At 32.9% G+C, this 27,565-nt stretch overlaps 1 protein-coding gene across 1 annotated transcript in view; it reads right to left on the reverse strand.

Moving 5' to 3' along the window:
- The window catches only part of LOC129220265 (solute carrier family 41 member 1-like), a 49,515-nt gene extending 33,007 nt beyond the window's left edge, over positions 1-16,508 (reverse strand). The window contains exons 1-3 of the mRNA XM_054854649.1: positions 16,201-16,508; positions 3,619-3,944; positions 251-459 (exon numbers count right to left, since the gene is read on the reverse strand). Of these exons, the coding sequence (XP_054710624.1) occupies positions 251-459; positions 3,619-3,817 (408 nt within the window). The 5' untranslated portion in view covers positions 3,818-3,944; positions 16,201-16,508. The remainder of the gene's footprint in view (positions 1-250; positions 460-3,618; positions 3,945-16,200) is intronic.
- Positions 16,509-27,565: the final 11,057 nt, after the last annotated feature.

Raw genomic sequence — 27,565 nt, forward strand, 5'->3', positions numbered from 1 at the left:
ACCATAGAATTAACATTGGAGCCAAAGGATCACCATAGAATGATACATTTTGCTCATGAGATTTCTTTAAATTTCAGTAGCTAAAATGAGATGCTTCGTTTAATGGTTCAAGTTCTCCAATAGATGAAATGCCAATTACTTTTTTCCACCGCACCTACCTTTTAACTTATTGTACTAAAATTCCGCATCCATTTGGCAGAGATAAAAACCAACGGGTTTAATGAGCATAATAATTCCATAAAATCCTCACCTGTACGATATCCAATAGTAAGCCAGCAGCAACAGTACCAAATCCAGCAATCATAAAAGGCACGAACACTTGACAAGTGATGGAACAAACCGTTTCTTCTTTGTCATCTTTCTCAAAGGAATCATCGTCTGAACTTTTCTCTTCTTCTTTGACTGGTGGCAACAGACTTTCAGTGGATACAACGAAATCTTTCTTGGGCGGAAGAGGAGCTAAAAAACAGCATATGTTTTGATTCCGATAAAATATTACTTGCAGCTTGCGTAAAGCCTGTTGTAGCCGTAGCAGTTATTGTTTGTATTCTCTAGAGGATAAATGTTTTTGAATATGTACATAAATGTGAAAAAAAAAAGAAAAGAGTGCGTGTGCAAAGTGCAGATATTTAGTAATGTAATAACGATTGACGCATTAATTACCCATCATATTAGTTTTCTGCTGCGGTGGAGCTAACCGATTTAGAGAAGACAGTTTTTCAGAGATACGGTAGTTACATTGGGTTTGGTAATTCATTTTTCTTGTCAAACTGAAGGCAGCATGGCAACATTGCATTCCGTTTATTTATTACCATATCACGTTGAAATTTTCTTTCAATGCGCTTAAAGAACTGCGACTTCAGAAACATATCGCTTTTTCATGACATAGTAAAAACAATATGACTTTTCAATATATAATCAATACCAAAAGTGCAAAAAACGAACAAAATCCAAAAATTTATAGTCCAAGATAAAACATTAAATAATAAATGATTAAACAGAACCTTCAGTCATATGAAGTGTTAATATTTTTTATGAGCATATCGTTCCGATGAATCATATTCGTCTTACGGTTGCATGTACATAAATGGCTATACAGAAATCGAATGCTCTACCCTCCCGCACTTCAAAGTTCATTCATTTTACTCTACAAACTATAACACATTGGTTAAATTCAATTAAAAAAAAACTAATTCCAAGATATTAAAATTTAAGAAAAAAAGTATAATACAAGACTCTTTTTTCACACAAAAAAGACATTTTTAAGAATAGAACTTTAATATCAATATTTCTGTAATTATATTTCATTTTTATTGAAATGATTGATTTCTAAGAGGGCAATGATTTTCAGTTTGTTTTTTTATTTTTTATAAATTTTACTATAAATTTTCATTAAGCTTATGTAGTGTCTTCATTTCAAGAGACAATCAATTTGAACATAGACAATGTTACAAAATGAAAAAATGCCTTCTCAACGACTAAGAAAAGTCGCAATGGTAATACTAAGATTTTAGTGAGCATAATGAACCATGAAAAAATGCTAAGATTTTAGTGAGCATAACATGTAGGTGAATGATTTCAGTAAAATGTTGGGCATTATAGTATAAAACAAAACATTGATTTTCTAGCGAGCGTTGATTAAGAACGGATAGTGCCACGTTATTTACATAACAACCGTCACAGAGTTGATAAACACTTTCTAACGTCTTTTCATGTCAAGCAATGAACATTTTAAAGTGAGTAACGGATGCAACTGTGATTTTAGTCCGAGAAAATGACGATATTATGATTGTTTTATGTAAAATATAATTTTGTCTTCTGAGCACATTTTTAACTTACTATAAAGTTTTGAAATTAAATCACTCTTACGTGATTCAGTTTATAAAAAAACAATACTGGTAAGGCTTGACCACGGAGAGATGGCGGATGACCTTAAGTAGAGTTACAAAATAATTGCAAGCCAGTTGTTTGCAATTATTTTGTAATTGATAGGATCAGTGAGAACGTTGCTCTTACTACTCGGCGCTTTCTTGCTGATTCTACCAATTACAAATGTACAAATGATGTTTCCACTTCAAGTTCATCCGCTATCTCTACGTGGTCAAGCTTTTCAAAGTGAAAATATTGCCTAATTTATTTATAATGGCTGAGCAGATAGCGGTGTACGAAAACTTACAATTGCTTCCTCCAGCACGAGTTCTAAATATTTTACTTTCCTACCGATAAAAATTTTATGCCTCCGATGTCTTTTCTAAATACGATAAAAATACAATGTACACTATGTATGTTTAGATCTTACATGTTCCACTACTGTTTTCTGAAACCCAGGGTTTTATTAGCTTTTCTACCAGTTTGTAGCTTGACGCCCCTGGTCGTGATCAAAACGACCCTCTTTTATCATCCACCAACTACCAATCACGTCAGTAAAGAAAAAATATCACATTCACAGGAATCCATGTAACTTTTAAAGAAGATGGCTTGACAGTTTTAATATGCTATTTAGCCTCTCTTCAGAGTGGTCTGTAGCTGAAAATGCAATAAATTTCTGATAAAGCGAATCAGTTACAACACTTTAAATCAGAGTTTCACATACTTTTTTTAGTTCAGCCACTGTTCCCACGTCAGACCTTCCCTAACTAAAAGAAATTTGTCATGGCTTAATAGACAAAAATAAATAAAACTCGTGTACCTATATAACTCAGCCCACATTTATACTGCAGGGGTGACACGAAGTATTGTAAATAATAATTAGACCTTCAATCATTTATGTTATTGCAAAAGTTCGTAGCGCCGCCTGTGTGAAGACTTCACGGCTCCCCGTAGAATCACGCCCCGCAGTTCAGGAGTCGCTGCATGGTATTGATATCAACCCGAAACAATGAATAACGAATAACGTTTAGAATTTTCATGACAAATAAATTAAATCATTTCGATTTCGATTTCGATTCCGAGTCACAACTGACTATAACTGTATTTATGTCGAGGACTGCATACTAAGTGCCTTACCTCCATTATTTTTTATACCGATAGATGGCAGCACCATCACCGGATCGAATAGTTAATGAGAATTTAAAACTGGACCAGGAGCTAATAGCTACCTGGTGCTAGCACCCCCAGAGGTATCGTTTCACTTGGAGGACATTGAGACCACGAGCATATTTAACGTCGCCCAGTCCCCTTTAATGACGACGGTGGATCTTCGACCATCGAGGTTCGAACTCAGGACCCTCCGACCCCGAATCCGACACTCTACCGTTCGGGCTACCACGGCTAAATTAAATCATAATTTCAGTTAATGTATGCTTATTAGACGATTGAATGAATATTACAAGATTTCCCCAAATGATATCTCATAAAGAAAGTGTAATGTTTTAGCCATAAATGTACAGATCTGCTCGTGTAATGCAGTTCATTCATTTTAGACCCCCCCCCCTTTTTTTTTTCATTTGCTTGAAACAACTTTAAATGTTCTCGGTATTTTTCCAGATTTTTTTCCCAAAAGACCGGAGGGTTCATTTATGGGAATTAACCAATCTCCCCCTCCCCCGCTTACCCACAACTTGCAACATTTATAAACACTACAAAATCAGCTACCAAAGGTATAAAACTCGAGCTCACCTTTTTGTGCAGACAAAAGAAGTGGCGTCGTTTCCGATTGAATCCAGAATTCTAAGGGGCACTGTAGGTTGCCCGGGGCGGTGATAGGTAGTGGCACGTGACCATTTCTGCCCTCGTGCCCCACTGGGGCGCTCATCTGTCGCAAGAGGGCGCAGGTGCTCTGCTTGCCGTCGTGGAGTTCGACTATCTCTCTGGCCATCGCTGAGAGATTTTATTCCAAGTGGTGGGTAAATCCGTTCAAATCCAGATGTTGCCAGTTTATCCCTTCTCGCTTTCCTCCCCACAATCGTCAACGGATTCTCCTTGAACTGCCAGCTTAGAAATGACTGAAAAAAAAAAAAGAGAGAGAAACTATGTTTAACATAACTCAAAGTCTTTAAATAAATGCAGAACAAATTGAGCTATTTTCTTAAATTTTAGATGTGTTAATAGAGCTAAAGTTAGCAAATATTTTGATTTACCATCCATTCTTGGATGGTTTTATATTGGAAGATATTTTTGATGAGAGTTTATGTAAGCCATAATAGGGTTGTCGATATAGCGCACTTTCTTGAGAGTTTAGAAAACAGTTATTTTTTTAAAATCCTTGAATTTCTTGACAGAATTTCAAGCAATTCATGTCAAAAAATAAGGCTGAATTTTCGATAAATTTTAACATAAAAATAAAGGTTGTACGGCTATTTATGTCGAAGTCATTGAACGAAATGAAAGAAGATCATGTGATTGGTATCAACCCATCACAAAGAGAATAGAAAACGAGGCGTCAGGATTTGGCGAAGTGAGACCAATAAGCAATCTTGATTACTCAAAAAATACGATTTTTGGATTATCGCCTTCAAATAATCTGAGCATTATTTTTCGAGCACCAAGCTGGGAAATTTTACTGCTCACAGCAGTGATAGGAGCTGAAAGGCTATGAAAATAGTCAAAAAGTAGCTGACCAGACTGCGCCTCTTTCCAGTTATTTTTGATACCTTAAATTATAATCATGCAGTGAATATTTATAACACGTTCCGTTTAAAAACAAGATTTAATACGTTTATGACTTAATGATTATTATTTTAATACTGCTTTGATTATTAGTCCTAACTCTTTTATTCGATAGGTCTCATATTGCTTGATATTAATCACTTTCATGATTCATACAAACTTCCACCGATCATGTAGCGGTGGATCTGGTTTTGAAATTTTATTTCATCTACCATTTTAAAAATAATATGTGTCTTTTTATTTGAAGGCTGTTATATTCGTAATAGAGATAGGCAATGTCGTTCATTTTAATGATCCGTTCATCAGTGTATCGTTCATATTTTTGACCCGTACACTACTGGTTGATTGGAATGACTTCGTTCAATTAAAACAGTTGCAGATGAACCTCTACGGGACTAACTCACGTACATTAAAAATGTTTCATTGGTTTCGTTACATTTTTTTTAAAGGAAAGCGACTACAGCTACCTAACTTTCAGAAAATGTACCAATAAAAATTTAATTAAGGAATACTTTATTTAGGTTAAGATATATGAAGCAATCATAGTTCATTTTGCAAGCTATTTCTCAGTAATCAAGTGGTAAGGCATGTTATTCCAAAAGGCGCAGGTTAGATTCCTGCATGGTACAAAATTAAATAATTAAATTTCATTCAATAAAAAAATAAATTCAAATGACATGACGCCAAAAAATTTTCAAAATTGATCTTTAAAAAGTAAAAACTAAAAATATAGATGTACTATTATTAACATCTATATTTAAAAATTATATATTACAGAAATTAAAAAAAAAATTGTGCATAGATGTTAACAATACATCTTTGTATAAAAAGATATTTTAAAAAAATAATAAATCAAGAAATCTAACGAGATAAATATCGTAATTACGTGAAATAAATATCGTTCAAAAGAATGACCGTTCATTTATTAGGAGATCGTACAGAACCTTTTAATTTAGTCGGTATTTTAAACCCATTCGTTCATGAACGACACATCACTAACTTGTAAAAATCATACACCTTGAGAGCGCGAACTTTTAAAACCATTTTTATTGCCGTTTTTTTCTTACAATAAAGAGCAAAACATCACCTTTATAAAGCAGCGTTTCTTAAATTGTATTCGGCGGATCTCCAGGGTTATGGAGATCAATCAAGAGTTCGTGTTCTCCTTTTAAATATAAAACAGTCACTTAAAAAATCTGTAAAAATATGTTGTGAGAGTGAAGTATTCAATCATTGTTTCCCGAATAAACAGCAGAGAAAACATCAAAACTTCAAAACAAATTGTGGATTATAAACTTTATTATCATCAATGTATGACCTGTGACTATGTTGGTACGAAAATAAGAAAATTTTATTGAAATCACATTTAAAGATTCAAAAATGGCGTTACTTTTTGATGGCAATAAGTATTATTTGGAATATTTTTCGTTTTTATTACAACTAAGCCATTTTTGAACGTTTCATCCAAACTAAACTGTTGAAGATAAACCAGGGACTGCATGAAAAAAATGGAAAAGCGTTCCATTTAACAAAGAAATTAAGAAACGCTGGTATAGAAATTAGGAATTTCCAAGTTTTCCATTAACCCTATTTTATGCCTGAAGTGAATTATTTACGACCTTTTCTTTCTGCCAATCACAAATGTAAACTTTGCTACGTGCAACATTTTTATATAATAGTTCGGACAATGCAAACACGTAGCAGAAATTGGCACTTACAAAGCGAAATATTTACAGAACGCAATCCTTTTGGCATTGCACTTAAAAGTTGTCATCATAATTTTGGCTGGAGGTTCTCAACGCCCCGCCACCTGTTCTAACTAAATACTTCGACTCAGGAAAACAGGAGCAGAGAGGATTTTTTTTTTCTTTTCGGACGTCAGTGGCTTCCCTTATTATAGACTAAAGTTCGATACTACTCGACGTTATCGTTTCGCAAGTAGAGTATTTCGAGTATGACTAATTGAGTTCCACGGGGGAGGGGGGGGGGGAGAGAAAAGAAACGATAAGAATACATTCAAATTAATGTGCGTCAACTACTATGCGCACATTAATAGTTATTACTCGATTTTCCATTAATATCGAGACTTCATGGCTCAGAGCAAGTCTCTTAAAACCATTAACGTCATGTTTCGAAATTTGTCTTGTATTGGTAGTACTTTGAAAGAATAAAATATTATATATCAGAGCCTTGTGAGAGAGGTCTTCGGGAAGACCTAACTTAAAGTCGCTTTTTTTTATTGGTTTTATTTTATTTATTTATTTTTTTTAATAGTTTATCAGATTTAGTTTTCAGAAACAAACTTGTTATTTAATAATTGTATTTACCTTAACTGATTTTTTGTTTGTAAAAATTAATTTATAAACCTTTCTATCACATTTTCTTTTTTTTTCTTGTTCTTCTTTTTGAGCAATTATGAATTGCTCGTTATCTTCACTTGATCATATTTGCTGTTGCTCTGATTTTTCAGGTTGACATCATGACGAGAATACGTCTAACTCTTTGTTTTAATACTTATTAAGTGAAAAAAAATTCGTCGCCATGGTTACAAATCGTTTGTGTTTATTCAAGGCATAACTTAAGCAGATTTTACTTTAAAAAAAAGTGGGAGGTGGGGATATAAAATTACATTTTTTTTCAAGAAAAAATCAACATAGATGAACTGAAAGCAAAACTTCATCGAAATACAAAATTTACAGATTACTAATTCTCATCGTTATACTCTGTAAATAATCTTTAATGATAAGCGTACCGGTGAATATCGGTCATAAAAGCTTTATCTTCATTACTACATCCTAATCACTATTTCTTTTCTTTTTTTTATGGATATGCCTCGTATTACCTATTCTAGAAAATTACTACTCATAATAAGACGGGTACAAATTTCCTGGCTATTTCTATTCCATTCCATTTGTGGAAACAACAAACCGAACGAGTAGGGTCCTGTCACAATTCGTGATTGCGAAAACTTAATTTGAACTCAAGACGTCAAAATTCAAATGAATGCTGGATGCTGGATGTTTTATTTATTTATTTATTTATTTATTTTTGAATCATCATTTAAATATCACCCATTAAAAAAATTTTTTTTTAAATAAATAAATAAAAAAAACGAGTTTCGTAAAACTTAACATTCTAAAATGGATTACGTAAGCGTGAATTGCTAAATTGCAGGCGTCTCCAAACTACGGCCGTGTGCCGTAGTTTGGAGATGCTGTGCCTGGCTCCGAGTTCCACTATTCTGGCCAAAGGATTTCTTTTTTAATTGCTTTTATTCTCTTGTAGATGTTTGCTTTAATTTGATTAAAGTTATCAGTGATAGATTTGTGAAAGATCAAGAAAGTGTGACAAATATTGTACAGAAGTTAAAACAAAAAGCGAATCAGCTCAAAAACACACAAAGGGTATTTTAGACTTTCGAAACAAAATAAGCAAGCTGTAATTTACATGCTAAAATTTGAGTTCTGAAAGTTTTAATCATTAAATTGCATAATAGGTTAATTTATACTTTTACTCATTTTTATTATGTAAAAAGTTTTTGTTATATGTGTGTTTTAAAAAATTGAACTGATAGGTACCAAAATCTATTCTTTTCCGTTCTATTTGCAGGGATCTAAATATTTGGGAAGGGAGGGGGGGGGGGATTTACAATTTGCTGAGTGAAACTCCAAATTTTACCGATTGATAATTTTTGTAATGAACATAGCATCATTATAAAAAAAAAATAATAATAAATAAACACAAATTTTGCAATGCTGTCTCCCAATTTTGCCGAATCGTCAGACGAAATTTGAAGGCTAAGTGTATTTTTGGAAGATCACAGGGACCTCCCGTGGCCACCCATCGAGGCGCCTCTGGCCATTTTAATAAAAGTGCCTGAAATCTTTTTTTTTTTTTTTTCGAAATACAGTGGCTCCCAAAAGTGTTCGTATGAAATTTTTTAGTAAAACCAAAATAACGCGAAACCGAATTCGAATATGAATTCCAATATTTTTTCACATCATTCCTATATTATTCTAAATAAAACACTGTAGTTTTTTCAAAATACTGACGGATCTGCCTTTTGAAATGGGTCAAAAAACGAAGAGACAGAGAAGTAATACGCCACAAAAGTCATCGTACACTCAAATATTTTCGAATAAATATATAGTTAAAGTTATCATTGTCGTTTTTTTTTTAAAATTATTTTTGCATTGTGTTGACCCTTAAAAGTCATTTGGCTTTAATTTTTTGTTTATTTATTCCTTAATATTGTGCTTATTACTTTAAAATGGATGGTAATCGTAAAAACCACAAACACCGTTCGAAATTTGAATTTTTTCCTCACAGTAGTGGTAAATTGGTTTGAAATTTCTCTAAATTTGTTAATTTATTCCATTCTATAGTAAAGTGCTTGATAAAATAATTTAAAGAAAAGAATCGGACCGAAAACAAGGTAAGAAAAGGTCAACCGGCAAAGTTGACAATGCGTGATCAGAGATTTACAGTTAAAAAAAATTATGAAAAATGCACATTTGAGTGCAGTAACAGTTTCTGCAGAGTTAAATGAAACTTTTTAAATTTAATTTTCACCTAAAATTGTTCGCCAAGTTCTCTGATTAGCTGTCACGCAGAAATTTTCTTGGCCATGCGAAAAACAGAAAACTTGCGCTTTTCGTTGCAAAATCAGTAATAAATAAGCTCAAAACGTTTTGAAATTATGTCTTACTTACAGATAAAAATGAATTAAACATTTTTGGTTAAATTGTTTTATAACTGTAAATAAAAGAAAAAATTAGAAACTTAAATCTTAAGAATTCAGTCGGACCAGTTAGTCAGGACGGTGAAGGTGTTCTTGTGCAAGGGTGCATATCAGCATCAGGACTTGGTAGTTTGGAATTTTTTGATGAAATAATGAATCATGCTGTTCATTTAAATATTTCAGAAATCATATTTAAACATTTAGCCAAAAATTTGGTTATCGGAAACAACTTTGTTTTTTATCAAGATAACGATAAGAAGCACACGGTTTTCAACATTTGCGTTTAGTGCCTCAAAAATTGTCCTGAAGTTTAGAAAATGCTCCTTCAATCTTCAGATTTGAACTTAATGTAACATATTTAGAGATATCTGGAGGCTAGATTACGAAAATACGGCTTTAAAACGAAAATAGAGATAGAAACGGTAAGACTCTCGAAGTGTGGTTGAACACTTACTCAGAAATTAAGCAAAAAAAAAAAAAAAGTATGAAATCTATTCCCAGCCGTTTAAAAGGTGTTGTTGATACTGCATGATATTTTACTAAATAATAACTTAGTAAAAAGTTAGATTATTCAATGCTATATAGACATTTTTTAAAATGTACGAAAATTTTTGTGAGATAAAATTTCCAGCACTTTTTTGTTTTTGATTAAAAAAAAAAGTTTTAATATTAAAAAAAAAAAAAATCATGTAGTTTTTTTGAAAATTGATCATAGATCTTATAATTAAATACCTATTCCAAAACCTTAATTCTAACCAATGGATAGGTCCTATTTCATTGAAAGTCGTAGGTGTACGAACACTTTTGGGAGCCACTGTATTTACCTGATTTACGCTATAGTCCAGAGTTTCTGAATACATACGCTTTTGTTTAAAGGTTCTCTCTCTCTCTCTCTTTTTACAAAAAAAAAAAAAAAACAAAGGAAACTAAAGCGCAAAAAATTATCAACTTTGTAAAAATGATTAAAAGCTCGCAATCCACAAAGGACCCAGTTTTGCAATGCAATTTTTAACTTTACTTTATTTTATTTTGCTTACTGTTATGTATGTGTATTTTGTTTTGTTAACAAATCTTATCTTTTTTTGTTAATAAAAAAAATTCAATTATTGTCGCAATTTACTTAATGAACCAAAATTACCAACTTTTGCAATTTTGTAAGTATGAAATTTGAAACAGATTGCATGAGAATGATTTTTGTTGTAACCTGTTTCAAAAAATCTGTTTGTAAATTATGTTCAAAAATTTGTTTTTACAATGATCACATCATTAAAAAAAAGAAAGAATGTTTTAACAAAAATAATCTTTTTCGAAGGAGCTCAGAATCCCTTGACTTTTAAAATGCTACACTTTCAACGGTTTGCAAATATTTACAGAGTTACAATTTTTAATGCCGTTTTAGATTACACTATACAACATATAGCTTACTTTTATGAGGAGTAAGAAAACAAAAGTGTTCTTATACAAATAAACATGGAAACTTTCTAGATAACGACTCTTTTCCGCCTTCTGGTAGCAAAAATATTTGTTCAGAATAGATAAAATTACTTTTTAACTACAGCGACTCTGTTTCTTCGAAAATGAATAGTAGATATTATCATTCAGAGTTGCTTTTTTTTAATTATTTTTAAATTTCTTTATCGTGAGAATTCAGTTTTTTTTTTTTTTACTTATTGGAAGTTTTTCTAATAACGTTAAACACTATACAAATTTGTTACACTTTTCAATGGTATTAAAGAAGCAAAAATTGAATAATTTATTTTTTTTTATTTATTTTTTTATATTTTTTTAATATATATTTTTTAAATTTTTTTAGCAACCAAGATTGCACACTGATTTTATTATTCGCAACTCCAATAAACTATATGAGGCGCTGCAGCTACTGTCTAATGGCGGATGAAAAAGGTAAAACAAACAAATGCCGTAACTTATAACTTGCTTTGATGCCGTGTTAGTGGGAAGACGTCTTTTCTATTCTTCTGAAATTACATTACATCATAAACTGTCTGAAGTCTGTAATTTTTCCCAAAGAAAATATGTGGAATGTAATGTTTTACCTTTTTCTTTAGTATTGTTAATCACCGCAAGGTAACGTATTCGAGCTCTGGAGTGGCGAATGGGGTCGATACTTTTGAATTTGTTAATATTTCTGTGCATTTCTAGAATGTAAAAATATTTAACTTTAAACGCTTAGATATGATAATTTATTTACGATTTTTCGTTCAATCATTTCATTTTAGAATTTCTAATATCAGAAATATTTGAACAAATTCATTTGGTTTGTGTTTTCACTAGCGGTACCGCAGGGCTTTACCTGTGGTAGAAAATTAAAAAGTCATTTAGTTCACTTGTATATTTACAGGTAACTTATGCGTTCATTAACATCGTTTTTTAAGATCTCTACATATATTCGGCAGATTTGAAAACGTTCCGCCATTTCATTCATCTTCCAGTTCATTAGAATCTATTTCGTCAATAAACCTTTTTTACGAGAAAAATGCAAAAGAACGCAAAACCATGATTGCATATATTCATATGTACTTGTCACTAAATTTGAGGCATCATTTTTTTGGCTTCAAATATTTCGAGATATCTCTAAGTTGTCGTCAAATGCTCCACCATTCATGATGTCACTTCCGTCATATTATTTCCGCGATTTTACTACCAATGAAAATAGACATTTTACTTTCATCGCGGAAAAATTTTTTGATTTGGGAATTTCAAAAGCGTTTGTTTCGCTTTATTGAATTTAAATTCATTAGAACAGCTCGGTAATTATGAAATTCGATTCCGAAAGAACACTCAATTAATGATTAAATCAAGCACCCCGTGAACTATGTAAACTGCAAACGAAAGACAAAGTGAATATTTGCTCCTGCAAATTACCTTGAAAATGTTTTTTTCTTTTTTTTCCAAATCAGATACCACACAATTAAAGAATTTCCAAGTATAGGTATAATTCAACTGCATTTCTTTAATTGTTTAAAATTAAGACAAAGGAAAGATTTTTTTTTTCAGAACCTAGCAGAAGTCTAGCAATATTTTATTTAGCTTAAAAACAAAATGGTAATTTTTTCTGAAATTTGACATTTCAGAAAGAACATTGCAGTTGCGTTTTTCGGCACATTTTGTTTTAATGATAAACTGAACATAATTCGCAACTCCAACAAACTATAGGGGCACTGCAGCCACCGTGTAATGGCGGATGAAAAGGATAAAACAAACGCGTGCCGTAACTTATAACTTTCTCTGACGCTTAGTGAATGACAGTAATTTTTCATCGTGTTTGTGGGAAGCTTTCTTTTCTATTTTTCTGAAATTGCATTACACCACAAACTGTCTGAAGTCTGTAATTTACCCGAAAGAAAACACGTGGAATGGAATGCTTTACCTTTCTCTTTGGTATTATTAATCACCGCAAGGTAGCGTATTCGGGCTCTGGATTTGCGAATGCGCAACTCTAATGAACTATAGGGGGCGCTGAAGATACTGTCTAATGGCGGATGAAAAAGGTAAAACAAACAAATGCTGTAACTTATAACTTGCTTTAACGCTTAGTTAATGACAGTATTTTTTCATCCTGTTTGTGGGAAGCTTCCTTTTCTATTCTTCTGAAATTGCATTACACCACAAACTGTCTGAAGTCTGTAATTTACCCGAAAGAAAACACGTGGAATGGAATGCTTTACCTTTCTCTTTGGTATTATTAATCACCGCAAGGTAGCGTATTCGGGCTCTGGATTTGCGAATGCGAAACTCCAATGAACTATAGGGGGCGCTGAAGATACTGTCTAATGGCGGATGAAAAGGATAAAACAAACGCGTGCCGTAACTTATAACTTTCTCTGACGCTTAGTGAATGACAGTAATTTTTCATCGTGTTTGTGGGAAGCTTTCTTTTCTATTCTTCTGAAATTGCATTACACCACAAACTGTCTGAAGCCTGTAATTTACCCGAAAGAAAACACGTGGAATGGAATGTTTTACCTTTCTCTTTGGTATTATTAATCACCGCAAGGTAGCGTATTCGGGCTCTGGATTTGCGAATGCGCAACTCCAATGAACTATAGGGGGCGCTGAAGATACTGTCTAATGGCGGATGAAAAAGGTAAAACAAACAAATGCTGTAACTTATAACTTGCTTTAACGCTTAGTTAATGACAGTATTTTTTCATCGTGTTTGTGGGAAGCTTCCTTTTCTATTCTTCTGAAATTACATTACATCACAAGCTGTCTAAAGCCTGTAATTTACCCCAAAGAAAACACGTGGAATGGAAATGTTTTACCTTTTTCTTTAGTATTATTAATCATCGCAAGGTAGCGTATTCGAGCGCCCCCTCTGCGTTGCGAATCTCTGTGAAAAAAATACTTTTTAAAAATGTTTAAAAAATGTTTTTTTTTTTTTAAAGCGAAGTAACTAAAAGACGTAACCATGGCAACAAAACACAAATTTTAGTAGCGAAAATGAATTTTTTAATTTTATTCTCGAGCTCAAACATTTAACATCGTTTAGCTTGCTAGAGGTAATCCTCAAATTCTAGTTTTCTAAAAACACTCTCATAGCTCTCCTAATGCTCGTAAAAACTTCAAAGAAACTTCATCTTATGTAGAAAAAGTTTAGCTTTCGAATGATCTAAAATTTTAAAATGTTCATGAAATATTTCTTTCCCATATTATTAAATGTATGTGAAGATGAACTAAAAAAAATCGAGTTTTCGAAAAAACACTTCGAGGTGCACAACCTTTTGCTACGAGTTAACTTTGCCATATTTCATGAAAATTGACGGAATGGTCGCCTTACATGCGTAACAGACAGTCAAACTTTCAGCTTTATTATTAGTAGAGATTCTTGTTTTGTCTGTTTTTAAATAAATAGGTTTTTTTTATTTAATCTACTTGTTTACTTATTTTATGCTTAATTTTTAACAGTACAATCTACTATTTAGTATTACAATGCCATACATTCCTTACAGTATAGTTTTTTTTTTAATTGGTTCATGTGTTATGGTATAACTTTTGGAAAATGGCTGCTTAATTGAGTTCTTTTCGTTCAATATTAAGTATGAATAATGTAATGTATTTACAAACACGGAGTAATTGACTACAGAACATATAAAGATTTTTAAAAATAGCTTTAAAAAATAAATAACACATTTCAAACCTTTGCTATTTGTATTACACTGTAAAAAAATTGTGTAGCCTTACTCCGGTGTCTGCTTAGCTTCCTCCACTACTCTGGAGTAACTTAACTGATGTAACTGGTGTAAAGTTACACATCACTTGTAGACAGTTACACCATGGTAGTGCAACTATAGCGTATCGTCTCGCTCATTTATGCGTAAGGTTACACCAGTATTTTCTGTATGCTTACAGAGAAATTGCTTGAAAGGTTACAGATTAGTAAAAATTATGCTTTTCTCGGACTTTCTTGATTTTTTTTTTTTAAGATCATGCTTTTTGACAACCAATATACACCAAATAATTATTCATTATAATACACAGTCCAGACCTTTTTACTGACATTAAGAGAGGATATGACCTGCGTGAGGTCCGAACACGCGACGCGCGTTTCACAGAAAATGCCACTATTACCGCTCAGCCACCAAGAACTGTTTCCGTTTCGCTAATAAGAGTTTACCTGCTCTGCGCCGATTCTGTTTTTTACGCATGCGCTTTGAATTCTTCTGAAACCATAGTGAAAAGATTCCTCCAACAAGTTGAGTTTTTATAACAATGATGCTACACACTTTCAGAATTTGTGTAACATTACTACTTGTACCATTAATACTGGTAACTTAACACAATTTGTTTTTTTTACAATGTAGTAATACACAAGACAACTAAGATGACCTAGTAGGAATTGATAGTTCAGCAACAAAAACTGCTAAAGCTGGTGATTATGTGTTTGTGAAATTTACATGAAAGAAAACCATAAAGAATTAGGAAGGACTAATGTTAGAAATTGATGAAACAAATTTAAAAAATAGTGTTGAATTTGCAAGAACAAATCGAGAGGACCTCAATTTCAGTTAGTCGGGCCCTGTGTGCACTTCGATTTTCTAACAGCAGCCGTATTTCTCTCTCTCTCTCTCTCTCACTCGTTGATCTTTGGTGATAAATTAATTCAAATAGGTATTGAGATATAACAATTTGGGAAAATATACGACATAAATGAAAATAAAACAAATAAGTTGAAATAAAGTCCATGTCTGATGAGTCTAAAGACCCATTATCAAATATTCTTCTTTCCCTCATCCACAAGATTATCTGATTGAAAATTCAGTATAGAACCAAAAAGGGTTCCTACACAGGGGTGTCCACAGGGAGGTATTATGGCACAAGTTGCAACATCTTTTTTTTTGGGGGGGGAGGGGGGATTTTTAATTTTTTTTAAATGTATTTATTTAATTTTTTTATCGATTTATTTTTAATTTAAATTATTTATTTTATTTTATTCTGCTTATATTTCATTTCCTTTTTTTTAGTTTGTGTGTATGTGTATGTATGTCATTAAAAGTCAGAGCTCTTTTCTAATAAAACAATAATAATAATAATAATAATAATAATAATTAAAAGTAAATAATTAAATAAAATGAAAAAGAGAGCTAAAAAGAGGGGGGAAAGGGTTGAGAAAAAAATTGGAGGGGGGGAGGATTTACGCCGTTGAACTTGGGGGGGGGGGGATGGGCACCCATGTTCCTACAAAAGTACCTACCCCCCCCCCCTCTTTTTTTAACTAATAAGATATCATGTAGCTCTGGTGACCCTCGGGCACACACTTATGCTTGTATGACTTTCCATGAATGCTAAAAATGTTATACACAGAAAATAAATGGAAATAGAAATCAACTTACCAATTAATTTGCCGGATGAATTAGTGAAAAAAATGGACGAATTAATTTAAAGACGACAAATGAAACAAAATTTTAACTACTCAAAATTAAACTACTATAATTCTATCCTTATCTCGCGCAGCTTTCCACGGGATCCAAGGTTTCCTGTTCCCTTGCTTTTTCAATGCACGTGGTGAAAGAACGGGCTGACTGAGAGACCTCTTGGGTGACCATCGGAAAGGTGTGGACAATGGGAATAGAAAGAAAACGGCGCGGAGTACACGGAATCGAACGTAACTCTCGGGAGTTAGAATTGAGAATGCGAGGATGAAGAATGGGGCAGATGGAGTAGGGATTTTTATCAGGTGGTTGCCTTGACGACATTACGCACTCTTTGTTTCCGAATCGCAACAGATGAGCACACACTGGGTTCGTCGTTGAAGGATGGAAAGTTCGAAAGGTGTTATAATTTTTATTTTTTGTTGAGAACTTTGATTATTACCATGCAGCGATAAATGTTACGCGCTGTTTATCGGTCGATTTACTGTGAAATAAAGACGGTATGACACAATGATTAAAAGTGCGCTAACTTTCACGTTTAAATTTGTACGTGATGCAATGAAATATTTAATGCATTCTTTAAAAAGTTAGCGCGTATTCTTGAAAAAGAAAAAAAAAAATTTTTTTCAGAAGATAAGCACTGCATTTGTCCATCTTTTTATTGGCCTGTGTGCAAGGGTAGATCCAGAGATTTTTCAAAGAGAGGGTGATTGATTTCTATTAGTCATTTAAACCTAACAATGTATACTAGTTTAAACATGTACACACATCATTCGCCTAACATCATCGCAGATCAGCAAAAGTTGCGTATTTTGGAGCTTCAATTTCGAAAAGTTTCCAGAGGAGAGGGAAGAACGACATCCCTTCCCTTAACGTCCTTAACGGTATCCTGCAATTGTGTGCTTAGGTTTTACATTTTGACAATTTTCCAGAGCCCTCGAGCCTCCCTTATTCCAACATGGTCGAAAAGTGCCTAAACACGCGTTTTTTGGAACTTCAGTTTGAAAAAAAAAACACAGAGAAAGTCTCAGAACCTTATTCCTATTCATACAGAGACTTCATTGTAGGCCGTCAAAGATGGTCTACAATCAAGTTTTTATGACTTCTTCCTTTTTTAACTCCTGAATATCTCCTCTCCCAAATACTACTAAACAAAGAATCTAGAATTGTGTGTTTGGTACTTCAATTTCGAAAAAAAAAAATCTTGTTGAAAATTCCTAAGTCCTTACTCAAATGCAGTACGTGACAGCCTACAATTGCGCTTTTTAGACTTAGATTCAGAAAGAAAGCTCTGAACCATCTTTGTCCTATAACATCATCGGAAATCGACTGAAATTTCGTTTTTGGAAGTTGCCTGTTCCTAGATATTTTAAGGAACCAACCTCAAAATATCTACAGGCAAGCTTCTTCATTAACTCTTTAACACACGATCTCTCTGATTTACATATATTGTCATGGTTAGAAAAGAATGAGAGTAATGTAATGTAAGATTAAGAATGCTTGAAGGTTTTGTAAAAATAGCTGCAAATAAAATCAGTACAGCGTAAGTTTTAATTTCAAGAGAAAAATTTGTATTTAAACATAACTCCTTTTTTTTTCTTGTGCGTTGTACATCAACGTTTATGCAAAGTTACCTGTAATGCCTTTTAAAGTTTCAAGTAACTTTAAATGACTTGCGATAGGTTTGACGGTGGGTTTACTTTTACTCAAAGCAAGTCAAATATAGGCTAGGAATGTTAATGCGTGAACGATTCTTAACCCTGGCAGAAAATTCTGACTGCTGGTCTAATCAGTCGCATGGATACTGACTTACGCCAGTGTCATTCTCAACTGAACAGCAGGCGCTCAGTGGCATGAGTGTCGCCAGGATTCACGTTAGGGACGGGAACGCCAATGTACAACTAGATGGTGGTTTTTAGCTGCCCCTTCGCCCAGTGCCAATTTTCGAGGCCAGACAATAACTTGATGCTGCCGCAATTACACATCCTCCTTCAATTTTCTATATGAATGTTTATTTTATAAAAAAGAAATGAGTGATTTCATAAAATGTTATTTGCTTTGAGGAAAAGATATATATCAAAAAGTATAAGTCCTAAATCGTTTTTTGCTGTCTTTGAAAAAGACGAAGGCGGAGATGAGGGGATCGAGCCATATCTTCCGGAAATTTTTCCAAAATGAAGTCTTTAAAATGCAGTTTTAGTCAATTTTTGGTGGTGTTAGAGATGGTCGGAGGCCAAGTTTTGGCGTTCACCTCGGGAGAAGTTTTCAAAATCCAAATAAAAATTCGTATTTTCAGGCAATTATAGCCAAACTAAGGGAAAGAGAGGTTGTAGTCATGTCCCCCAAATTATTTTTCAAAAAGGAAATCAATTTTAGGTTATCTTTGGTAAAGTCATAGGTTTTTCCTCCTTACAAATTAGTTTTGAAAACGCAATTTTAGATTATCCTGATTTGTGTTGTTAAGGAAATAAGGAAGGTTCAGATCCTCTCTTCAAAACATTTTTTGGAATGAAGTCGTAGAAAAACATTTCAGGATGTCTTTGATGATGTTAAAAGAATAGTCAGAATTCAGGAGCTGTTCCACAAACAGGGAAGATTTTTTTGATATTGAAGTTTAAAAAACGAAATCGTAAGCTGTAGATGTTGAGACGTTTGGAAAGAGCTCTTTGGAATCTCTTTGAAATTAAAATCACTAAAACACCACTTGAGGATATTTTTGATCAAATGGAGAAAAAAGCGACTATCCTCCAGAATTTTTTTTAAAACGGGAGTCTCAAAAATGCAATTTTAAACTATCTTTGGTGACTTTAGCTATGAAAGTGATAGTTAAGACTTTTCTAGGGAGAGGCAGTTGCCCCTTCCTGCCCCCCTCTGGCTACGATCATGCTTAGTAGTGATTTTTGAGATTTTCTTGGCTTAGTTTTTTTTTAAAATACTTGAAAAGAAAAATATTATCAAAGAAAAAAATATTTTCAGTTTGTGCACTTCCCGTGGGCCAGGAAAAATATGCTCCATGGTCAGATTTGACCTGCGGGCCGTAGGTTGGAGAGCCCTGCTCTATGTATTAAAAAACGTAACGTCAAAGAAATTGTGAAATTCTGTCTGTGGCGGGCCAGCGTCGAGGAGACCCCATACTACAGCCTAGAAATTTTGTACAAAATTACTCCGTGCCTCCCGGGAGTTTGCACCTGGGGTTTCTGGTTTTAAATTTAGGATTAGATTTTTTTTTTAAATTAATTTTTTAAGATAACATTTCACGCAAGTTGCATATTAAAGGAATGAAAGATTTCCACACTCCTTAACGTTCGATGTCGTTCGAAAGAGATTGTTTTTCTGCATCAAATTAGGCTCAATCCAATTTTCTCAGCCATAACTGTTTAAGTTGGTACAAGTTAGTTTGGATTCCTGGCAAAGGAGTAATCTTCAAAGCGATTTTTTTTTCTTTTTTTTTTTTAAATCTCGTTAAAGCATATTTCAATCAAGTTTTTTTTTTTTTTTTTTTTTTTTTTTTTTTTTTTTGTCTTCAGGTGGAAACAGGATTGTGTTCTAATTATGAGTTCTTTACCAAAATTACCTTTTTCCAGCTGGGGGAAAGGGATTATCATTTTGTTTAAAAAGGAACTCGTAATGCGTTTTTTAATCTGATTCTTTCTCATAAACATTGTAAGTCTTTGCGAATCAAGTAAAAATGCGAAGCTATTTTCGGGGTTGGTGAACGCCAGCGAGCAGAGGGTCCTATTAACCCAATGCGCTGTTAACATAAAAACGTGTTCGAGAGCTTATATTTAAGAGTTATTTTTAAACTTAGGTTTTTTGAACGTTCCATGGAAACACAGTTGCATGGAACGGATTGTTGCTTGTAAATAGCTTGCGCCGTGGTTGGAGCTAATCGTTTGAAGACTAGTTTTGAAGCTACGTTTTAAGGGGTTACAGTACCTCAAAAATGGTGAAACGATCAAAAACATTTTTAATTGCTTATTTCAAAACAAAAACTATTCTGAACACAGGGGAAAAGTTTCAATGCTTTAGTTCAAATATTTAAAAAGTTATGAGTGGTTTTAGGCCATGCTCCCTATGTGTTCTTATGCAAAAGAAAAACTTCAAATTGCTTTTTCTCGATGATGGTTTTTTTGTGTTTTCATGTCATTAGAATCCCTAAGGATTTTTTTCTATTAAAGATACAGCTTTAAAGTAATACTTTTTGCAATTGGGATAACATATTTGACAAAACTGTGCATTGGATAAGCATTTTATAAATTACTCTAATGTTTAGAGCATGTTAAACCTTTAAAAACCAAATTTTTAAAAAAAAAAACTTTGATTTTTTACATAATTAATCACAGAAAATTTTCAAATGAACTCATAAGCAAATGAAAGCACAGATTTTTAGAGATGATTATAGTGATCGTTTTGCAAAAAACGTTTTTTAAATTAGTGCAAAAATAATAAAGCCTTAAAGATTTTAAAAAGTTCAAATTTTCCTCAATTTTTTGAATTTTAAAAAAAGTAGGCGATATTTTTAAATTTTGAAAATAAATTATTGATTACGAAATAAGTATGCATGTTATGGTTTCAAAGAAATATAAAATTTATATAAATTAAAAGAAATTGCTTGAAAGGTACCGTGACCCCTTAATGCTTTGTAAAATAAGTTAAATGTTAGTTAGTGCTTATAACTTAACATAAAATAAAAACAAAAATCCTCTAAAATTTTCTCATATAGAAGGCTAATGATATTTTTTTTTCTTCATCTTAGTCACAGGCAATGACAAACCCTCTCCTGTTGAATAGGAGGTCGACAATCTGGAAATATTTGACAAATTTTCTCGAAATATTTTTATTGTTCGGAAAAATTCGACATATTTTTGAAGCTAGTTGTCGATTCAAATAATACGATACGTCTCGATTTCAAATAATGATAAACAATTTAGAAAATATAAAAGAGGCTTATATTGTTGTACATGCGAACCTATAGATAATCGAAATACCTATTTTGATCATCTTCGAGTTGATTTTACATCAGACGTATTTCCAAGACAGATATGAAATGGTTAGTTCATCAAGCTGCAGGAAATCTAGTTACAGAAAACGAACAGTTAAGTTTCACTCATGTGCTTATGTTTGAATTTATTCTTTCCAAAATCTTTTGTAAAAATAAAAATAGATTAATCTTTTTCTGATGAAACACGAATTCAGCAGTAACTCATGCTGAACTTATTTTTTTCGTAAACTAAAAGATTGAATCCCTAAGAAAGAAGGAACCCTACTCATTAATTTGTAATGATAGTTGAACATTTGCATTCTAAAAACATAGTTATTGGGTAGGACTGAATGCGATAGTTCAATTTGAAAATAGTAGATTTTTTTAAGTTGTTCTTGTTTATCTTTTGGTTTTCATTTGACAGCTCAAAAACCTTAGTTACAAGTGAATCCACACATCCACTCTGTCAGAGAACCATCGTCCTCTTTTCCATGAGAATATTTAATGGAGACCTATAAATTATATTTTTAAGGAATCGTTGGTCTTTGAAAGCATTAGATGTTTCATTACATTATTGTTTCTTGACCCCAACGTTGTGCTACCATCCTTATTTTAATATTAGGGGAGAGTGGTAATGAATGGGCCAATTTTTGATTTTTAATTTTTGTAATTTTTTTTTTTTTAGCTCAGAATTGCCTCTTTAGTTATTTTACTAATTTGGGGATATAATAAAGTCATAAAAATTGGATTAGAAAATGTCTATAATGAATGATAATAGAAAACAAAAACATAAAAATTTGGCCCATTCATCCACACCCATGACGATGAATGGGCCGCTAAATGAATTCAATGAAAGCATGTCGAAAATGATGTTTTTAAAAAATCTCATAAATGAATAAAAATTCAAGCAAAAATGTTTATCAATTGCATTACAACTGCTTTTAAATTTTATGTATATTTTTAATAATTAAAATTTGTATTGATTTTGGTAAAATTCAATATTATCATCGACAAAGTGCTAATAATAAATGAGAATTATTATTTAGATTTCCAAGTAGACAAGTAATTTTTAAAAAAAATGTATTATTTAAATATACATCAGCCTACAAAAATAAACAGTAGGACATTTTCAAAAAATCATTTAAAATCAACAAAGCAAAAGCACACTATTCTACTCCAAGCCATTTATTAAATACAGGATGGAATCACTTATATCAAATTCAAAAGGTGAAATACTGGTATGTGTGGTCTCTGGTCAATAACTGGAAAGTTCATCTTCGTCATTTATAAAATTTCATTATGTTTCTAATAAATAGCTAATATATCTTAGGGTTAAAGTGTGCAAATTATAATAAATCTATTCTAACAAGACAGTAAACTTAATCAATGGTATCCAGTTTTGTTTAAAGAGAAAATCAGAAAAAAAGGAAGAAAAACCATATTTTGGTGGCCCATCCATAACCATGGTACAGTGGCCCATTCAGCCCCACCTATACTTCTGGAATATATTCAGGTTATATTAATACATGGAATTCAAATAACATCAAAATACATCTTAAAATTAGTTTACAGATTATAAATTGTATGTCAAATTCAGTCATTTTATCATTTTATGTTAATATGAATGAAAAATTATTCTTTACACTCGCTCTTCTAAGAGCACCTCGTAATACTTATTTTATTAATGAAATGCTACAGTTAAAGTAGATAACATTGGAAGATAGTTGGTTTAGCGTTGAAATTCATACAGGAATACCATTAGAATATGTAGGTTAAGCGTTGTTTTTTTGCATCGAAATTACGTTTGGAAATTGTTAGTTTACTGTTGTGTTTTACATTGGAACAACATCAGAAAATGTTGGTTAATCGTTGCTTTTTACATCGAAATTACGTTTTTAAATGGTTAGTTTAGTGTTGTATTTTACATTGGAACAACATTGGTTGAACGTTGTATTTTACATCGAAATTACGTTCGTAAATGGTTAGTTTACAGTTGTATTTTACATTAGAATAACGTTTGAAACTAACCAATAACCAACCGTTGGATAACCGTTTTCCGACGTATCGTTTTAAGGTACGTTCCGACGTAAGATGCCGACGCTGGTCCAACGTAATATGATAACGTTGGGCCAATGTTCGTGTGCTAGCTGGGAGAGAAGCTAAGCTCTTTTGAAGTCTCAATTAGGATATTATACTTAATTGTAAAATAATATAGTAGGCAGGATATTATTTGGTTGACAAGCTGCATCGATATGAGGAAATGTAATCTCGAAGAACAAGGAAATTACGTAAGACGTTCTATTACGAAACAGATGGTTTCAGGACCTGATAAAATGTATCGCGAGTTCTTATCATCCTGTGCTCCATGGAATCATGTACTCGAGAACAAGGAATGAGAAAATGGACTTTGATTCCGAACACTTCTGGAAGCCTCTTCAGGCCTCTGACCAAACTTAGACGACGACAACAATGCAAGCGATCGCGCGTTTAGTACTTCACAAATTCACGGATATCTTATCCTGCATTGTCTTCTGAGGCGTAAATTCTGCTAGTGATGGTGTTTTTGGAGTATTTCTTGTCTGGAAAGCCTTTTTAGCGATCTTGAGTGACAGCCGATGTAAATGCAAAGTAGTTTGGAATGGAATTCAAAATCGAAAGCGAAACATGAAAGGATCCGCATTTTAATTCACATCAATAATCTTCTTCCAAGACGTAAAATTTTGCTGTAAATGAGTCAATTTTATACTATGACAGTATGAATCGTTTTTAACTCGGTTTTGCTGCAGGCGTAGTATGTGTGCGTACAGGAGGAGTCCCCAGACTTTAGAGAACCACTTTTCTCTTTCAGTCTCCCCTTTTTTTTTTTTTTTGTTCAATGTTCCGCGTTATGGTTTGGCCTAAGATAAGTCTTTCTATTAGTGTTTTTTTTTTAATTAGTTCATAAATTGAAATATAAAAATATTGAATCAAAACCTGAAAGTTGGGACCAAAATTACAAATTACATCATGCAAATGCGCGTTAAATGATTTAAGTGTAAGTTGTAAGCAACACTCGTCGCTTTTCGCGACTGAGGACGGTAAGCACCAAGTGAAACGAGGGCTTTACAACTCTCTCTATCTTTCTCTCCCTTTAATCTTATTTCTTTTTATTAACAGTTCAATGAAATATTTCAATTTTTGAGCGGACGTCATTGGACAGGACATGCCGTGCGTAAGCGGTTTTACTTCTTTCTTCAGCCATTATCTTGAAACTACAGCGCCTCCTACCGTTTATTTGATTTGTGTATTGAGAAAACGCAATTTTCAGAAGGACAATGCAAATACCTTTGTCTTTACTTTTTTCTTCTTTTTTTAAAAATGTTTCTAAGACCATAGTGTGTATTAGCAGCGTTGAACATCTCTACTTTTTAATTTTGATATTTTCATTTCTGGTCAAATCTTCGCACAAGCCAAGCTTTAAATCCTTCCTTGATGAGAAAATGCAGTCCTATCTTTTACTGTGTAAGAAATAGGAAGATAATTAAAATTTACCTTTTATTTCTTTCTCTCTTTTGATCGATTTACTGGTGGTAAGTACTCAGAACCAGAGCAAATACTGTAATTTGTGTTCAAGCACCACAACATCCCTGGAGTCGGCTCACTTGAGCAAAATCAATAGAAAAAGTACTGTCGTTGCTTGCATCTGAGAACATGTGCTGTTTTGTGAAACATTGTATAAGAAATGAGCTATTTGCACTAAAACAGTGGTTCCCAACCTTTTTTGCTTCGCGACAGGCCCGCATCTTAAATTTTGCCCTGGGGACGGGAAGGGCAAAGGGTGGTTACTCATTGTAAATTTTGTCAAAACACAACAAAAAGCACTCCCACTTATATTGAAAAGCATTAATTTTTCAACCCCCCTCCCACCCCCCCCTACTATTTAAATAACGGAACTCGTTGCGACCCTTTTTTTCTTCTCCAGCTGCACAACCCAAGACATATGTGTCCCCCATGGTCTAAGCGTGTGTATGCGCAGACAGATTTTGCATGATAGCTCAAAAAACGTTTGAGATACTTTATTCATGCGAAATAGGTAACTCACGATAATTGTCGAACTGAGAAAACAAGTCACCATAAAAATAAACATACATTTCTTTCTCTCAAAATGCATGTGATCTTATAGTGGCAAATGGGGGAAGGGGGGGGGGGACTGAGGTCACAAACATTTTATATCGTCCTAGTGCCTCCAACATTTATTGAAGTGAATGGGAGCATTTTTTTTTTAAAACAAGACCTTTGCGAGGTCAATTCTCTTCAAGCGTATTTCGATATAGCGAACATATGTACCCCCCTTTAAATTGGAGGTAATTAGTTTTTAGAACTAAATCCTTAAAAGAAGGTGGAGCAATCAAAGGTTTTCTTTGTTATACTTGACGGCTATATTCAGGGGTGCCCACCTAGGTGGTGGGGGTCATGGCGCAGACTGCACCATTGAAGTTTTTAGGGGAGGGGGTGTTTTGAGGGGTGTTTTTCTCACTTTTAGGGGGACGCCTCTTGCTTTGGAGAGGGGATCTTCACGAAATTTAAGGGGGTGCGCCTTTGTTCTTGAGGGAGGGGCACCCCTGCTATATTCCAAGAAATATTGAACGAATTCAGATAGAAATTGGTCCATAGGTAGGCCTCAAAAGGTATTGATTAATAGTAATTATTAGTGACTAAATTTAGTAGCACCTGATCTAACAAATTATTTGAGATTGTTGCAAGTTTTTAATAAAAATTATTTTGGTAACTCAGATTAATTTTCGAAAGTAAAATATAGTAAAGTTCTATGGTGAATCTATGCACTGTGTCAAATTTTACCCGAAAATAATCTGTCAAAGTTAGGTGCAAGATGTTTTATGAAATTATTTGCTTATGATCTTAAATTATAGGAAGCAAGGATTGTGATGAAATGCATGAAAGGAGAAATCAGTCAAAATAAGAAACTTTCTTTTAGAAGAAGTAAATGTTCAAAATTCAATAAAGAAAAAATTTAAAAAAAAAATTATAAAAGGACTCAATTTCTTAAAATTAAAAATATAATTTTTAAATTTTTCTTGAGAAATATTACTTTATGTTTTAAGGTTATACAATGAGAAATACTATGTACTAATAATTTCATCTTTAATACTTTTAAGTAACATATGCGATAAAAAGCCAATTTGCAATTCTTTTCTAATATTAAAAAAAACAGTAATTTTTACTAACTTACATTCTTTGACAGGATTTTGGTTTAAATAAAAATAACTTTTGTGTGTGTGTGTACGGAATTCCAGCACCATTACGTATGAATAACCAATTGTTGAAACTTAACATCCTTACCATTCCCAGAAAACTGAATGCGAACAGATTGAAATAACGGAAAAATGATGAATTTTGTAGCAGAAACAATAAATAGAATTTCAAGCTGATAAACGGGAATATGTTTTAGATAAGCGTCTTTGGTTATGATTTTTTACCGGACTAAAAGTACATACTATGTTATAAAATTTACTTAAAGTGACGGAAAAAGTAGCGGTAGCAGAGCTGCCGGGAATTTTCCAATTCGTTCCAGGGGCGTACACAGGGGAGAGAGAAGGAACACCTGTTGGCCCGGGTCCGAGCCTGAAGGCGGCGCGAGATTTTAAAATGAGGGATGAAATATGTGTAGGAATGTAGGATAAACAATATAGAGGGAGACCAGTAAAAGTCATTTGTGGTGGACCCAAAAATTTCAGTCCACGTCCCTGTTTCGTTTAATACTTTCCTGTGATTTTATGGAAGTTACATGAACTAGTTTTCCATTTTGTATTTCCCTGGCGGCGAAAATTGTAGAATAAAAAAATAAGAAACGGAATCTCTGCAAAGGCACGGGAAAGTACAACACGGAAAAATAAATCAACGAAGGAATAAGAAATGTAACTTCCTGGAAACTCTGCTGCCGTTACTTTTTTTTAAGGAAATATTTTTAACAGTGCGGGCTGTTGGTACATTGCATGTAATTCATGTCAATACAGATGTTAACGTCTATAATAGTAGGAGAACATGGGGCAAAGTGAAATGGTTAAATATTTATTCTGCTTTTAGCTCCACCCGTCTGGTATTATTTTTACTATATAGTACCATATGTAGTCTATTCCAGTTAGGAAAAAAATACCGCTGAAGATTAAATAATTTGGTTATACAGGCAATTTTAAAAAATTGATACTCATATTGTAATATTTTGTTGTAAGTGAAAAAATATTTTTGTTACTATAAAATAATAAAGTTGTTGTTGTTGTTAACATTTTGAATATTAATCGAGACCTCCTAATATTCAATGCAGTATCTATTTAGTTAATCTTAAGT

This window comes from Uloborus diversus, chromosome 4 (assembly GCF_026930045.1).
Source record: "Uloborus diversus isolate 005 chromosome 4, Udiv.v.3.1, whole genome shotgun sequence".
Lineage (NCBI taxonomy): Eukaryota > Metazoa > Arthropoda > Arachnida > Araneae > Uloboridae > Uloborus > Uloborus diversus.